General features: G+C 46.3%; 1 protein-coding gene across 1 annotated transcript in view; it reads right to left on the bottom strand.

Annotated features, from left to right (window-relative positions):
- PLXNA4 (plexin A4) overlaps positions 1-15771 on the bottom strand; it is a 487979-nt gene that overhangs the window by 88068 nt on the left and 384140 nt on the right. Inside the window, 4 exon segments of the mRNA XM_087722680.1 lie at positions 4274-4340; positions 6780-7048; positions 10098-10240; positions 14275-14509. Of these exon segments, the coding sequence (XP_087578806.1) occupies positions 4274-4340; positions 6780-7048; positions 10098-10240; positions 14275-14509 (714 nt within the window).

Raw genomic sequence — 15771 nt, 5'->3', positions numbered from 1 at the left:
TAATGACCACCAGCTGAGTGTAATTACCTCCTGTAACTGTGCAACTGTTCCTGATGCCTATTAGCTCTTCGGTGCCGGGCATCCAGGAACAACTCACTGCTGGCATCTGGATCACTCTCCCTTGTCTCCTCCCCATGGTCCAAGGCTCAGGCACCTCCTGGTGGCCAACCAGCCTTTCTGCGCCCTGCTCAGAGTTGGAACCCTGTCCAGGGTCCTCCACATCCTCCAGAGCCGACTCATAGGGCCCCTCGCCGTCGGAGTCTGGTGGCAGCTCCAACGGCTCCTGCTGGGCCACAACACCTGCTTATATTTATATGTTATATTCATACAAGTATGTCTTCTCATACAGGCTTGACAAACCAAATAAATTAAAATAAATAAAGGATAATTGTTTCTGTACGATAAATCTGTGATTTGGAATTGATTGCAGAAATCAAGGCATGCCAGTGACTGGCCGTGTCATCGTGTCCTGCTTTGGGACACCCAACTTACAAGCCCTTGCAAACATGTACCAAATGAGTCTTTGCAACTAGCTTCTAATTTGTGCAGAAATACCCATTCCTAAGCAAAAGAACGCCTTCTCTTCGGTTCAATTTGCTTCCTTTCAATCAATTCCTCCAACCCGATTGAGGTCCTTTGAATTTAACAAAGGCAAAACAAACCGAGATTAAATTCCCCGCCGTGGCTAAAAAGGGGGGGCCTACCAGGAGATTACAACATAGGAAATGCTGACTCCCACCGTCTTCCCAATCAAGCATTCTTTCTCAACCATTGACTCTCAGACTAACGTGATTGTTAATCGTTTTCCGCTTGATTCTCCATCAATTGTTTTCTGCTTGATCTTCCATCAATTGTTTTCTGCGGGATTCTCAATCAAACAGAAAACAATACACCCTAATTAACTAACCCTAAATTTACACGAGCCGAGGTGGCGCAGTGGTTAGGGTGCAGTACTGCAGGCCACTTAGAGCTGACTGCTATCTGCAGTTCGGCGGTTCTAATCTCACCGGCTCAAGGTTGACTCAGCCTTCCATCCTTCCGAAGTGGGTGAAATGAGGACCCGGACTGTTGGGGGCGATATGCTGACTCTGTAAACCGCTTAGAGAGAGCTGAAAGCCCTATGAAGCGGTATATAAGTCTAACTGCTATTGCTATAACGCACGAGCAAGAAGGAAATCACACCATCCCCGACACTGGCGAGGCGGGCGAATGTATATAAACAGAGAACACCCTCGTTAGCACTGATGGTGTTGCCTAGTTGGGTAATGAAACGTCTGCAAGAAGGCTGCTGGGTCTGGGAGCACCCCACTCCCCTCGAGCACAGATGATGTTACCTAATGAAATGCCTCCACAAATAAACAACCAAGGGCGGAGCGCACCAAGGTCTCCACGTATCTTCTCCAGCAGCCAACACTTAGATAAACGGAGATGAACCCCAGACAAACAATGGAGCAGAAAACAATACCCAAATCAAGTAATTATGTACTTAGGCACGTGGCAACTGACTCATATTTATGATGGTTACAGTCTCCCGGGGCCACGTGATCCCTTTTTACCACCTCCTGACAAGCAAACTCAAGGGGGAAGTCCAATTCACTCAACAACGGTGCTACATATTTACCGTGTTTCCCCGAAAAGTCGGGGTCTTGTTTTCTTTTGACCCCTGAAATAAACGCTCGGACTTGCAGGAGGCGGCGAGCGCGGTCACCTCATGGCTGCTGCTGTGTTGCAATATTTTCAGAGGTGGAGGGAGGGCTTATTTTCAGGGGAGGGCTTATTTTAGCGCATGCGCTCAAAAGCCTGATTGGACTTACGATCCACGGAGGTCTTATTTTTGGGGAAAACAGGGTAAAAACTGCAGTGATTCACTTAACAACAGTGGCAAGAAACGGTGGCTCTCTCTCTCCCCTCTGTCTATTCTCTCTTTCTCTTCAACTGTCCTCCCTGGGAGAGGGGGGATTGTCTATGACAATCCACCACAGCCAACTCTCCACTTTCTTAACTGCCAGGATTTACTCCAGAGCAGGGACTCATGTTGAAATCTGTTGGAAACTGACCGGGTTTCGATCAGAAGTGCTCAATCCTGCCAAACACGAAGGCTGCAGGTTGATTTCCCCGCCTTGCTCCCCAATTTCTATTATCATCCTGTATAGTGAGTAACTCTCTGGGCCTGCAATCCTGGTTCTCGTCCCCCCCGAGGGCCTTCCTCCCAAATCCCTTGGCGTTGTCCTTCCAATTTTGTCCTCGGCGAATGCGCAGAGCTCCGGGTCAGAAGCAAAAGAAGAAGAAAAAAAGAAAATAAAGTGTGTGTGTGTGTTGTGTGTGTGTGTTTGAGTGTTTTCCTTCCCTGAAGCACCTTTAATTAGCTTATCTCCGGACAACATATGGCTTCCTTGTGGCTTATCGCTCTGCCTTTTCGCAAAGAGAGGCCGAAAGACAAGAAGGTGAAAAATAGCCTATTATAGGAACAGGGTTTTCCCAGGCTCACCTCCCCCCGCCCCCAATTTCAGTCGAAAATGGGGAATCTGATAGCGGGAACTAGGAACTGACCTTCCAAGTTCCTTTCCAACATTCCCCCCGCCCCCCTTGGCTGCAAGAAAGGCATTAGAGATCAGAGAAGAGTTACCAGGTAGTTTTAACAGATAAACAGAGTTGGAAGGGACCTTGTAGGTCATCTAGTCCAACCCAATGCCCAAGCAGGAGACCCTACACCATTTCTGACAGATGGCAGTCCAGTCTCATCTTGAAAGCCTCCAGGGATGAAGCTCCCACTATTTCCAAAAGCAACTTCTGTTCCATGGGTTGATTGTTCTCCCCGTCAGGAAATTCCTCCTTATTTCCAGGTTGAATCTCTCCTTGGTCAGTTCCCATCCATTATTCATTGTCTGGCCTTTGCGGGCTTTGGAAAATAGCTTGACTCCCCTCCTCTCTGTGGCAGCCGTCCCAAATATTGGAAGACTGCCAAAGAATGGAGACCTTTGAACTCTGTTGCTGGAGAAGAAGACTCCTGCATTGAGTCCCTTGGACGGCAAGGCCATCCAACCGGTCAGTCCTAGAGGAGATCCACCCTGGCTGCTCTTTAGAAGGTCCTAAATCCTGAAGAGGAAACTCAAAGACTTTGGCCACCTAATGAGAAGGAAGGACTCCCTGGAGAAGAGCCTCGTGCTGGGAACGATGGAGGGCAAAAGAAGAAGAAGGGGACGACAGAGAAGGAGGGGGCTGGATGGAGTCACCGAAGCAGTCGGCGTGAGCTTCAATGGACTCAGAGGATGGTAGAGGACAGGAAGGCCTGGAGGAACGTTGTCAGACATGACTTCGCAACTGACACGACTTCGTAACTGACAACAACTATATATCCACATGTGGGCGTACGTGGGATCAGTCTTCCCAACGGTGAGTGATATTTTTATAGAGTCCATTGTCCATCCATCATCAGTCCAGTCCGAAATTCAAAAGCATAAATAAAATATAAAATAAAATAATAATAAAGGCCCCAGAGAGCAAGAAATCTCATAAACATTTTGGGACCTTAACTTACAGGTCTATAAAATTATGATTCCTCGCCAGCTTCTATTTATATGGATCTGTCTAATTGCGCGGAAGAAATACGATTGGCTTTACCTGCATTTTAAATTTTGATGGGATGCACTGAATATATATATATATTTTGACACGCCGGTAATAAACCAGGATGAAAATTGAAGGTGATGAAAAATAAATGCGGGAGGGAAAAAGTCAATTTCCTTGCACTGGAAAAAAAATCTGGAGAAGCCCAGGCTGCGTTTTTTTTAGCAGCATACAAATTGTGACGCAGAAAATCTCTGCCTAACCTTGATTTATTAACATGATTTGCTTAAGTGCTAAGGTCCTTTTATTAGCCTTTGGAAGTTTTTTCTGGAAGTTCTCTGAACATGCTCAAAGTATTTTTTTTTTAAACTATCTGCGAGCCCGGAATAAAGTCAACAGATACAAAATCACAGAGTTGGAAGGGACCTCAGAGGTCTTCTAGTCCCACCCGCTACTCAAGCAGGAGATAGCTAACCTTTTTTGCCTCGGGTGCCAAAAGCGCGCACACACGTGTTACAGCATACACACACCAGCCGCAGCAGAGGGAGGAAAGAGCCACATGCGGCTCCAGAGCCACAGTTGGCTCCTAAAATTGAAAAACCAGTTGTACTAAACAACCGACCTGCAAATCAGAGAAGGACAGATCCCACTGGCTCTCTTTAGATTCCATCTCCGAAGAAATAAGGGAGTCGGCATCACTACTTACCTTGAGAAATTTATAAAGAAGGAAAGTGAACCAGTTCGTAAGCATCTTCTCCGCCACCGATTCGGTCCTAGAAGGAAATGGAATGAGAGAGAAGGGGGGAAAAATTGCTAATATTTTCCTCCCGTTATCTTCCCTGGCTGATTGATGGATCGATGGATCCCTCCTATTTGCATGCTATCATAAAGAAAAAAGCTATTCTCAGAAGCTCACGCAAAATATATATCAAGCTCCGAATAAAAATATAGACACAGCAATGCAACGAGAATGGAAATAAAATAAAATAGCATAATATCAAATGATGCGGATTTCTCAGCCATCCAGGTTGTCCCAAAGGTGCTTTTTTTAAAGAGGCAACTGGACATTCTTGGTTTTTTCCTTGAAGACATTTCGCCTCTCATCCAAGAAGCTTCTTCAGTTCCGACAGAAGGATTTATACTCTTTGCAGTCATTTATATTCGTGCAAATGGAGCGTGCACGGAGGTGCTCGACCCCTGTTTGCGCAAGTAAGGAGGCTCGTGCATGCATGCATGCTCACTGGCTGTTTCCATGGCCCGGTTGCAAACCCTTCGCCCCTGCTTTAAAGGTCAAGTGTATATAAACAGAAAGCAAACCCCCCTCCCTTGTAGCAGCGATGGTGTTACTCAGCATGGTCATTAAACATCTGCAAGAAAGCAACCAAGATCAGAGAGCATCAAGGAGCTCATAGTTCTCCTCCTCCTCCCTGCGAATCTCACTTCCCTTCTAGCACTGATGATATTCCCTAGTTTGGTCAAGGAACGTCTGTAAGAAAACCACCATGTTCAGACAGCACCTCCTCCTCTCCTCTCTCCTCCTCCTCCTCCTCCTCTTCCTCCTCCTCTCCCTCTCTTCCTCCTTCACTTCCTTCTCTCCCTCCTCCTCTTCTCTTTCTCCTCTTCCTCCTCCTCTCCTCTTCCTCCTCCTCTCCTCTTCCTCTTCTCCTCTCCCTCTCTTCCTCCTTCACTTCCTCCTCCCCTCTTCCTCCTCTCCTCTTTCTCCTCTTCCTCCTCCTCTTCTCTTCCTCTTCCTCTCATCTCCCTACTCCTCCACTTCTCCTCTTCCTCCTCCTCTCCTCTTCCTCCTCCTCTCCTCTTCCTCTCTTCCTCCTCCTCTCTTCCTCCTCTCATCTCCCTACTCCTCCACTTCCTCCTCCTCCTCTACTCTTCCTCCTTCACTTTCTCCTCTCATCTTCCTCCTCCTCCACTTCTTCTCTTCCTCCTCCTCTACTCTTCCTCCTTCACTTTCTCCTCTCATCTTCCTCCTCCTCCACTTCTTCTCTTCCTCCTCTCCTCTTTCTTCTCTTCCTCCTCCTCTCCTCTTCCTCCTCCTCTCCTCCTCCTCTCATCTCCCTACTCCTCCACTTCCTCCTCCTCCTCTACTCTTCCTCCTTCACTTCCTCCTCTCATCTTCTTCCTCCTCCTCCACTTCTTCTCTTCGTCAAATATCTCCTCTTCCTCCTCCTCTCCTCTCCCTCTCTTCCTCCTTCACTTCCTCCTCTCCTCTTCCTCCTCCTCTCCTCCACCTCTCATCTCCCTACTCCTCCACTTCCACCTCCTCCTCTCCCTCCTCCTCCTCTTCGCAAACCCCACTTCCCCCTAGCAATGATGATGCCCCCTAGTTGAGTCATGAAACGTCTACAAGAAAACCTCCCAGCCTCAGAGGGCACTAAGCAAGGACCCCACAGTTCAACTCTGAGCTACAACACTCTCCTCTCTTCTATTGAAATAGCTTTTTCAAGGGACCATGGAGGTCCTCTAGTCCAACCCCCTACCTAGGCAGAAAACCCTACACCACTTCAGACAAATGGTTGTCCAACATCTTCTTTAAAAACATCCAGTTTTGGAGCATTCACAACTTCTGGAGGCAAGTCGTTCCACTGATTAAGATGGATAGATAGATGATAGATAGATAGATAGATAGATAGATAGAGATAGATAGATAGATAGATAGATAGATAGATAGATAGATAGATAGATAGATGATAGATAGATAGATAGATGATAGATAGATAGATGATAGATAGATAGATAATAGATAGATAGATAGATAGATAGATAGATAGATAGATAGATAGATAGATAGATAATACATAGAATAGAATAGAATAGAATAGAATAGAATAGAATAGAGTTAGAAGGGACCATGGAGGTCTTCTAGTCCAACCCCCTACCTAGGCAGAAAACCCTACACCACTTCAGACAAATGGTTGTCCAACATCTTCTTTAAAAACTTCCAGTGTTGGAGCATTCACAACTTCTGGAGGCAAACTGTTCCACTGATTAATTATTGTAACTGATTAATTTTTCTAATGGATTAATTGTTTTTAATTTGATTTGAATTTCTGCTTCAATGATCTGGGCAGCCTCTTCAGATATTGGTCCTGCCCTCGCATCCCAGACTCTGCTATTTCCCGAACCATCCAGGGTTGATTCTGGGCTGGGGAAAGGCACCCGACCCTGTGGGGAGAGGGACCCTGGGCCAGGCTTACCTCCGGAGCAATAACTTGGGGTGGTTTTTGCTCTCGAGGTTCTTGTCAATCAGGTCGGCCAGGAGCTGCTTGAGAACATCCGTGGCATATTCCAGCTTGCTCTGCAGCACCGTCATAATGAGGGAAGCCACGTTGCCACGGTCCCGCATGGAGAAGCTGCGCTGGGACTCCAGGGTGCGGATGAAGGAGAGGAGGAAAGGCTTGTTGTTGATCAGCTGGGCGAAAAACTTGAGGCCTTTCTCCACCCGGTCCTGCCGATAGCCAGGAACCTGTTCCAAAACAGAAAGGATCCAGAATAAGAGAGTCGGAAGGGACCTTGGAGGTCTTCTAGTCCCACCCCCCCTTGCTCAAGCAGGAGAGCCTATACCCGTGATGTGAACCTACGGCATGCTCTGTGGGCATAAATGCCGTCGCCAGCTGCTCTTCTGTTTCTGGCGGGCACATGCGCATAGGGCATCTGGTGATGGAGCGCCGGAAAGCGGCCTGAAAACAGTCCATAAATGCCCCCCCCCAAGGGTGTTTAGCCCATTTTAAGGCTGTTTGTCGGCCATTTTAAGGCTGTTTTTCAACCATTTTCAGGTTGTTATTTGGCCATTTTCAAACTGTTTTTCAACCATTTTCAGGCCATTTTCAGGTTGTTATTTGGCCATTTTCAAACTGTTTTTCAACCATTTTCAGGCCATTTTCAAGCTGTTTTTCAGCCATTTTCAGGCCATTTTCAGGTTGTTATTCGGCCATTTTCAGGCCATTTTCAAATTGTTTTTCAACCATTTTCAGATTGTTATTCGGCCATTTTCAAACTATTTTTCAGCCATTTTCAGGCCATTTTCAGGTTGTTATTCGGCCATTTTCAAACTGTTTTTCAACCATTTGCAGGCCATTTTCAAGCTGTTTTTCAGCCATTTTCAGGTTGTTATTCGGCCATTTTCAAACTGTTTTTCAACCATTTGCAGGCCATTTTCAAGCTGTTTTTCAGCCATTTTCAGGTTGTTATTCGGCCATTTTCAAACTGTTTTTCAACCATTTGCAGGCCATTTTCAAGCTGTTTTTCAGCCATTTTCAGGTTGTTATTCGGCCATTTTCAAACTGTTTTTCAACCATTTTCAGGCCATTTTCAAGCTGTTTTTCAGCCATTTTCAGGCCATTTTCAGGTTGTTATTCGGCCATTTTCAGGCCATTTTCAAACTGTTTTTCAACCATTTGCAGGCCATTTTCAAGCTGTTTTTCAGCCATTTTCAGGTTGTTATTCGGCCATTTTCAAACTGTTTTTCAACCATTTTCAGGCCATTTTCAAGCTGTTTTTCAGCCATTTTCAGGTTGTTATTCGGCCATTTTCAGGCCATTTTCAAATTGTTTTTCAACCATTTTCAGATTGTTATTCGGCCATTTTCAAACTGTTCTTCAGCAATTTTCATGCCATTTTCAGGCTGTTTTTCAGCCATTTTCAGGTTGTTATTTCAAACTGTTTTTCAACCATTTTCAAGCTGTTTTTCGGCCACTTTCAGGTTGTTATTCGGCGATTTTCAAACTGTTTTTCAACCATTTTCAGGCTGCTTTTCAGCCATTTTCAGGTTGTTATTCGGCCATTTTCAAACTATTTTTCAACCATTTTCAGGCTGTTTTTTGGCCATTTTCAGCCCATTTTCAAACTGTTTTTCAGCCATTTTTAGGCCATTTTCAAACTGTTTTTCAGGGCATTTTCAGGCTGTTTTTCGGCCATTTTCAGCCCATTTTCAGGTTGTTTTTTGGCCATTTTCAAGCTGTTTTTCACACCATCTTCGGGCTGAAAAATGCCCCCCCCTCCAAGCCTGAAAAAACCTGAAAAACACCCCAAAAGCAGTCTTGTGCATGCCAGCCAGCTGGTCTTTGGGTTTCTGGCACCCTGGCACGCGCTCATCCATGCGGATTCTGGTTTGGGTACTTGGTGCCGAAAATGTTCGCCATCACAGGCCTAAACCATTTCAGATGAATGGCTGTCCAAACTCCTGACCTCTCTTCTCTCTGGAAGCCCCTCAAGTAAGGGAAGACAGATATCATGTCCCCCCTCGGTCCTTCTCTTCGTCAGGCGAGGGATACCTGGTTCCCTCAGTAGTTGATCATGATGGGATTAACAGAATAGCAGAGCTGGAAGGGACCTTGGAGGTCTTCTAGTCCAACCCCCGCCTAGGCAGGAAACCCTATACCGTTTCAGACAAATGGACATCCAACGTCTTCTTAAAGCAGTGTTTCTCAACCTTGGCAACTTGAAGATGTCCGGACTTCAACTCCCAGAATTCCCCAGCCAGCATTCGCTGGCTGGGGAATTCTGGGAGTTGAAGTCCGGACATCTTCAAGTTGCCAAGGTTGAGAAACACTGTCTTAAAGACTTCCAGTGTTGGGGCATTCGCAACTTCTGGAGGCAACTTCTGCTCCACTGATTAATTGTTCTGACTGTCAGGAAATTTCTCCTCAGTTCTAAGTTGCTTCTCTCCTTGATTAGTTTCGACCCATTGCTTCTTGTCCTGCCTTCAGGTGCCTTGGAGAATAGCTTGACTCCCTCTTCTCTGCGTAAGGTAAACGTTCCCCTTGCACATATGTGCTAGTCGTTCCCGACTCTAGGGGGCGGTGCTCATCTCCGTTTCAAAGCCAAAGAGCCAGCGCTGTCCGAAGACGTCTCCGTAGTCATGTGGCCGGCATGACGAAACGCCGAAAGTTCATGGAACATTATTACCTTTCCACCAAACGTGATTCCTATTTTTCCACTTGCATTTTTTACCTGCTTTCGAACTGCTAGGTTGGCAGAAGCTGGGACAAGTAATGAGGGCTCACTCCATTACGCAGCGCTAAGGATTCGAACCGCCGAACTGCCGATCTTTCTGATCGACAAGCTCAGCGTCTTAGCCACCGCCTCAAAGTACAGTTGATTTTACCAGGCCTGGATTCTTCCTTACCCTTAAAACGTTTGACGGGAAAAGTTAAACCTGTTTAAAATTCTCCCCAGTTCGCAGTTGCGTCATCTGAGCCAAGGTGGCGGAGTGGTTAAATGCAGCACTGCAGGCTACTTCAGCTGACTGCAGTTCTGCAGTTCGGCTGTTCAAATCTCACCGGCTGAAGGTTGACTCAGCCTTCCATCCTTCCGAGGTGGGTGAAATGAGGACCCGGATTGTTGTTGGGGGCAATATGCTGACTCTGTAAACCGCTTAGAGAGGGCTGAAAGCCCTATGAAGCGGTATATAAGTCTAACTGCTATTGCTATTGCTATCTGTTGCACAGCAGTTGGTTAAGCTGGTTTTTTAAGGTTTTCCGTGCCTCGGTTTCTTTTCCACCCCAAATTCTTACCTCCAGATCCCTGAGTACTGGATGATCTTCAATCCCGGGGAAGAGAACCCTCATGGTGTACGTCCGGTAATCCAGAAACGGTATTCCTGCCCCATCCAAGTCACTCGTCAGCTCATGGATATCCGTCTGGAGCTCTGCAAAAGCTGGGATTGGGAGGGGAGGAAGGGAGTGGATTTTTTTTTTAAAGGAAGAATGAACCGTTCAAGTGAGAATAACAGGCAGTCCTCGATTTACAAACAGTTCACTTAGTTTGAAGTCTTATTTTATTTATATGCCGCCCTATTCCCTAAAGGGACTCAGGGCGGCGAACAACTCAAATGGGAAGGGGAACATACAAATACAAGACAGACATTTAAAATGACCAACAACCACACCTGTTGAGAGGGGAAGGGAACTCATCGACCCCAGGCCTGCCGACACAGCCAGGTTTTAACGGCTTTTCGGAAAGCCGGGAGAGAGGTGAGGGTCCGAATCTCCGCGGGGAGTTCGTTCCAAAGGGCCGGAGCCGCCACAGAGAAGGCCCTCCCCCGGGTGGTAGCCAGATGGCATTGGCTGGTGGACGGAACCCGGAGGAGGCCGACCCTGTGCGATCTAATGGGTCTTTGGGAGGTAATTGGCAGCAGGCGGTCTCTCAAGTGACTGCTCGAAGTTACAACGTCACTGAAAAAAGTGACCATTTTTTTTCACACTTCCGTCCGTGGCAACATCCCCATGGTCACATGATTAAACTTCAAGCAGTTGGCAACTGACTCATATTTATGACGGGCTGCAGTGTCCTGGGGTCGTGGGATTTCCCTTTGGTGACTCCTGATGAGCTAAATCAATGGCAAAAACCTGATTCACTCAACAACCGTGTGACTAACGTAACACCTGCAATGATTCGCTTAACAACTGTGGCATGAAAGGTCGTAAAATGAGGCAAAATTTCACTTAATAAATCTTTCTCGCTTAGCAACATAAGGTTTGGCCTCAATTGCTGTCACAAGTTAAGGACTACCTGAATTTTTAATGCAGGTAGAAGATCCAAGATAGTGTATTGTATGGAGATCTGGCCAGAATTATCCAACTTAATAATTCACTGGTTGCATTCACACAGCATACTTAAAGAGCCGAGGTGGCGCAGTGGTTAGGGTGCAGTACTGCAGGCCACTTCAGCTGACTGTTATCTGCAGTTCGGCGGTTCTAATCTCACTGGCTCAAGGTTGACTCAGCCTTCCATCCTTCCGAGGTGGGTGAAATGAGGACCTAGACTGTGGGGGCGATATGCTGACTCTGTAAACCGCTTAGAGAGGGCTGAAAGCCCTATGAAGCGGTATATAAGTCTAACTGCTATTGCTATTGCTATTAACCTAGTTCCTGAATGAACCAAGTTCAGGGCCAAAAACTTAAAAACAAACAAACAAATCAGATTGTTTTGCACAACTGACTCACTGGAAAAACAATCTAACCCTAGTGAGAACTATAGTAAATTACTTAATAGACTTTTATATGTATTTATGTATGTATGTATGTATGTATGTATGTATGTATGTATACATACATACATACATACATACATACATACATATATATATATATATATGTTGTTGTATTTGTGCTGATAAATAAATAAAGGGAGACTAGTTTAGATTTATTTCAAGCTATTTAGCTCTCATCAGCTAGCCATACCCTTACTGGGATTTGAACCAATCCCAGTAAGGGTATGGCTAGCTGATGAGAGCTAAAAAGCTTGAAATAGATCTATACTAGTCTCCCTTTATTTATTTATCAGCACAAATACAACAAAATGTAACAAAAAGGCAACAGTAAAAATATTGGGTTTCTGCCTGGATGGTCTCTTGTGATGAGCCGAAGGACAGAGAATGGAAGTAGCGATCTTCCTCCCATATTTGGGCATACCGGGGGTTGTAAAAATCTAACATATAACAGTTGGGGAGCCCGCCCACGTTCCCAGCACCGGCGGTCGGGCGAGAGGCGCGGCCGCTCCCAGTAGCCGCCCCGTCGACGCGGAGCCCACCAGCGGCCAGGCAGGTGAGGGCGAGGGGGCCGAGCCGGGCAGCTGAGCGCAGCAAGGGAGGCGGCTGGCCTCGCTGCCTTTGCCGCAGAGCAGAGCCGCCCTCCGTCGGGAGGCCAGCTATATATATTGATATATATTGATATATATCACAGTAATGATGTATTTTATGGTTCCACCACAAAACCGCAGTAGACAAAAGCGCGGTCGACGAAAGCGCATATGTGACGTCATCACAGCGCGACGAAAAAGATCGAAAAATGTAAAAATAAAGCGAAAACCTTACCCTAACCCCCCCAAACCTAACCCTAAACCTAACCCTAAACCTAACCCTAAACCTAACCCTAACCCTAACCCTTAACCTAACGAAAAACCTAACGCTAACCCTTAACCTAACGCTAAACGTAACCCTAACGCTCTAAATCTAACCGTAACCCTTAACCTAACCCTAACCCTAACCCTAAACCTAACCCTTACCTTTATGTGAATCGGGTTGCTGTAATTTTATTTTTATTTCAATTTTTCGATCTTTTTCGTCGCGCTGTGATGACGTCACATACGCGCTTTCGTCGACCGCGCTTTTGTGGACCGCGGTTTTGACGGGTCACGGTATTTTATTGTCTCTCGTGTAATTTACAAACTTAAAAATGGGAGGTGAAAGGGCCTCATAAGTGGAATAGCCTAGGGCCTCTTTTCATCTAAATCCGGCCCCGCACATGACTATGGGGTGTTGCAAACAAGCGCCAAATGCAGTCATGTGACCCAGGAACACCACTGGGACTTCCAAGCTGACTCATGAATACCTTTTTCAAGGTCTGTTGTAACTCTGACCGGTTGCTAAGCGACCCGGTTGTAAGTCAAGGACTACAAGCAACCGAGCAGTTGTACAGGGGAATGGCCTTGCAAAAGGGACGAGGACCACACCAAGGAAACAATCGATACAGGTAGTCCTCGGCTTATGGCCACAACTGAGTCCGCTGCTAAGCAAGACAGCTGCTAAGTGAATTTTGGCCCATTTCACAGCCACAGTTGCTAAGCGAACCACGGCAGTTATTAAGTTAGTAAGATGGTTGTTAAAGTGAATCCGGTTTCTCCATTCACTTTGCTTGCCAGAGCGGTCACAAAACGGGATCACGTGACCCCAGGAAACGACACCGTCATAAATACGGTATTTGTATTGTAAGTCGCCCGGAGTCCTACGGGATCAGGCGGCATATAAATGTTATTAAACTTATAAACTTATAAATACGAGTCCGTTGCCAAGCATCTGTTATATTGATCGGGTGACCATGAGGATGCTGTTTCATACAACGGTGTGAAAACTGGCCGCAAGTCCCCTTTCGCGTCGTAACTTTCAATGGTCACTAAGTGAAGTGTTGCTAGTCAAGGACTACCTGTAAAAGGGGGACGAAGGAAGGAAAAGGGACCCTCCCTAGTTTCTTAAGCTGTAAAGAAGGAGAGGGAAGAAAATATCCCTTTCAGACTTGCAAGATTCAATACAATAAAAGCACAATAGCAGAGTTGGAAGGGACCTTGGAGGTCTTCTAGTCCAACCCCCTGCCTAGGCAGGAAACCCTACACCATTTCAGACAAATCCAACATCTTCTTAAAGACTTCCAGTGTTGGGGCATTCACAACTTCTGGAGGCAACTTCTGTTCCACTGGTTAATTGTCCTCACTGTCAGAAATTCCTCCTCAGTTCTAAGTTGCTTCTCTCCTTGATTAGTTTCCACCCATTGCTTCTTGTTCTACCCTCAGTTGCTTTGGAGAGTAGTTTGACTCCCTCTTCTTTGTGGCAACCCCTGAGATATTGGGACACTGCTATCATGTCTCCCCTGGTCCTCCTTTTCATTAAACTAGACATTCTCAGTTCCTGCAACCGTTCTTCATATGTTTTATCCTCCAGTCTCCTAATCTTCTTTCTTGCTCTTCTCTGCACTCTTTCTAGAGTCTCCACATCTTTTCTACATCATGGCGACCAAAACTGAATGCAGGATTCCAAGTGTGGCCTTTCCAAGGACTTATAGAGTGATATTAACCCTTCACGTTTACGTCACCTTACAATGGAGTAGAAATTAGCTCAAACTGGGCGTGCTGCCTATCGGGACTACATCGCAGGGCTGTCAGCAGTTCAGCCTTTTTAATCTCTTGGGCTCGTAATACCTTCCTTGCACTCCAGAGCCACCCGGGACTCCAGGTTGTCCATCTGCATCTGCAGCCTCTTGAGCGTGAGGTCGCTTTCCCGAGACTTCCGCTTGTAGGCGATCAGGACGGCTACGATGAAGATGATGAGCAGGCCGCCGGCCACGGCGATGCTGACGATGGCGGGAAGGCTGAGCGGGCTGTCGGAGGAGATGTTCACCATGCCGGGGGAGAATTCCATGCCTCCGACACGAGCCTGCGGAGGGAGAGAGAGAGACGGACTAAGCCAGTGTTTCTCAACCATGGCTTGGCCCCTTTAAGAGGTGTTGGACTTCAACTCCCAGAATTCCTCAGCCGAAAAAAATCACTCGATCTCATGGTCTGCGCTGGCTGGAGAATCTTGGGAGTTGAAGTCCACTCCTCTTAAAGGAGCCAAGATTGAGGAAGTGCGTAGCAATCTATCTTGCTAAGTTAGTGGTGCGGTGGCCTAGTGAAGGGGAGCTCTCGCTTCACAATCAGGAGGCTGTGGGTTCGATCCTAGGTAGAGGCAGCTATTTCTCTCTCTGGGCACAATGGGAATATATCTGCTGAACAAAACTCTGCATCGGCAATAGGAAGGGCATCTGGCCAGTAAATACTCAGCTCTGTTTAGTTGCCATTCAGACTCCACCCCGCAAGGCTGTTAAAAGAAGATGAATCTATCTTGCTAAGCTCAAGACTCACTTCTAGCGTTCACTTCTCCTGGTGGAAGATGAAGTCACTAGATCTCATGGTCTTCTTGTGGAGGATAAAATCACACTCACACACACAAAACACCCTGGACAAAAATGTCTTTTTCTCTTTTACTCTTTTTAATTCACATTTTTAAATGTTATGGTCGAGTTTCCTTTTGTCTCTGCTAAGTTTTTTTTTTCCTTTGGGGTTTTGCATTTTAATCTTCTGAATGAAATAAAAATAGAGAGAGACGAAGTCACTAGTCCTCATAGTTCATGCCAGCTGGGGAATTCTGGGAGTTGAAGTTCATACCTTTTAAAGAGGCCAGGGTTGAGAAACACTGCACTGATCTCACTTGCTAAGCTCAAATCCCACCTCTACATTCTCTTCTCTTTGTGAAAGACAAAGTCACTAGTCCTCAAGGTCCATTCTAGTTGGAGAATTCTGGGAGTTGAAGTCCACACCTCTTAAAGGGGCCAAGGTTGAGAAACATTGTACTGATCTCACTTGCTAAGCTCAAATCCCACCTCTACATTCTCTTCTCTTTGTGAAAGACAAAGTCACTAGTCCTCAAGGTCTATGCTGATTGGAGAATTCTGGGAATTGAACTCCACACCCCTTAAAGGGACCAAGGTTGAGAAACACTGCATTGATCTCACTTGCTAAGCTCAAGTCCCACTCTTCGCATTCTCTACTCCTTGTAAAAAATGAAGTCACTAGATCTCATGATTCAACGGGTGGACACAGGAGCCTTCCAGTTGAAATTTGAGGATCCAAAATACTGATATCGAGACGGATATTAAA

Source organism: Thamnophis sirtalis, unplaced genomic scaffold (genome assembly GCF_051295495.1).
Source record: "Thamnophis sirtalis isolate CommonGarterSnake01/CBP01778 unplaced genomic scaffold, rThaSir2_p1.2 scaffold_9, whole genome shotgun sequence".
Lineage (NCBI taxonomy): Eukaryota > Metazoa > Chordata > Lepidosauria > Squamata > Natricidae > Thamnophis > Thamnophis sirtalis.
This window is presented reverse-complemented; position numbering and strand designations above follow the sequence as displayed.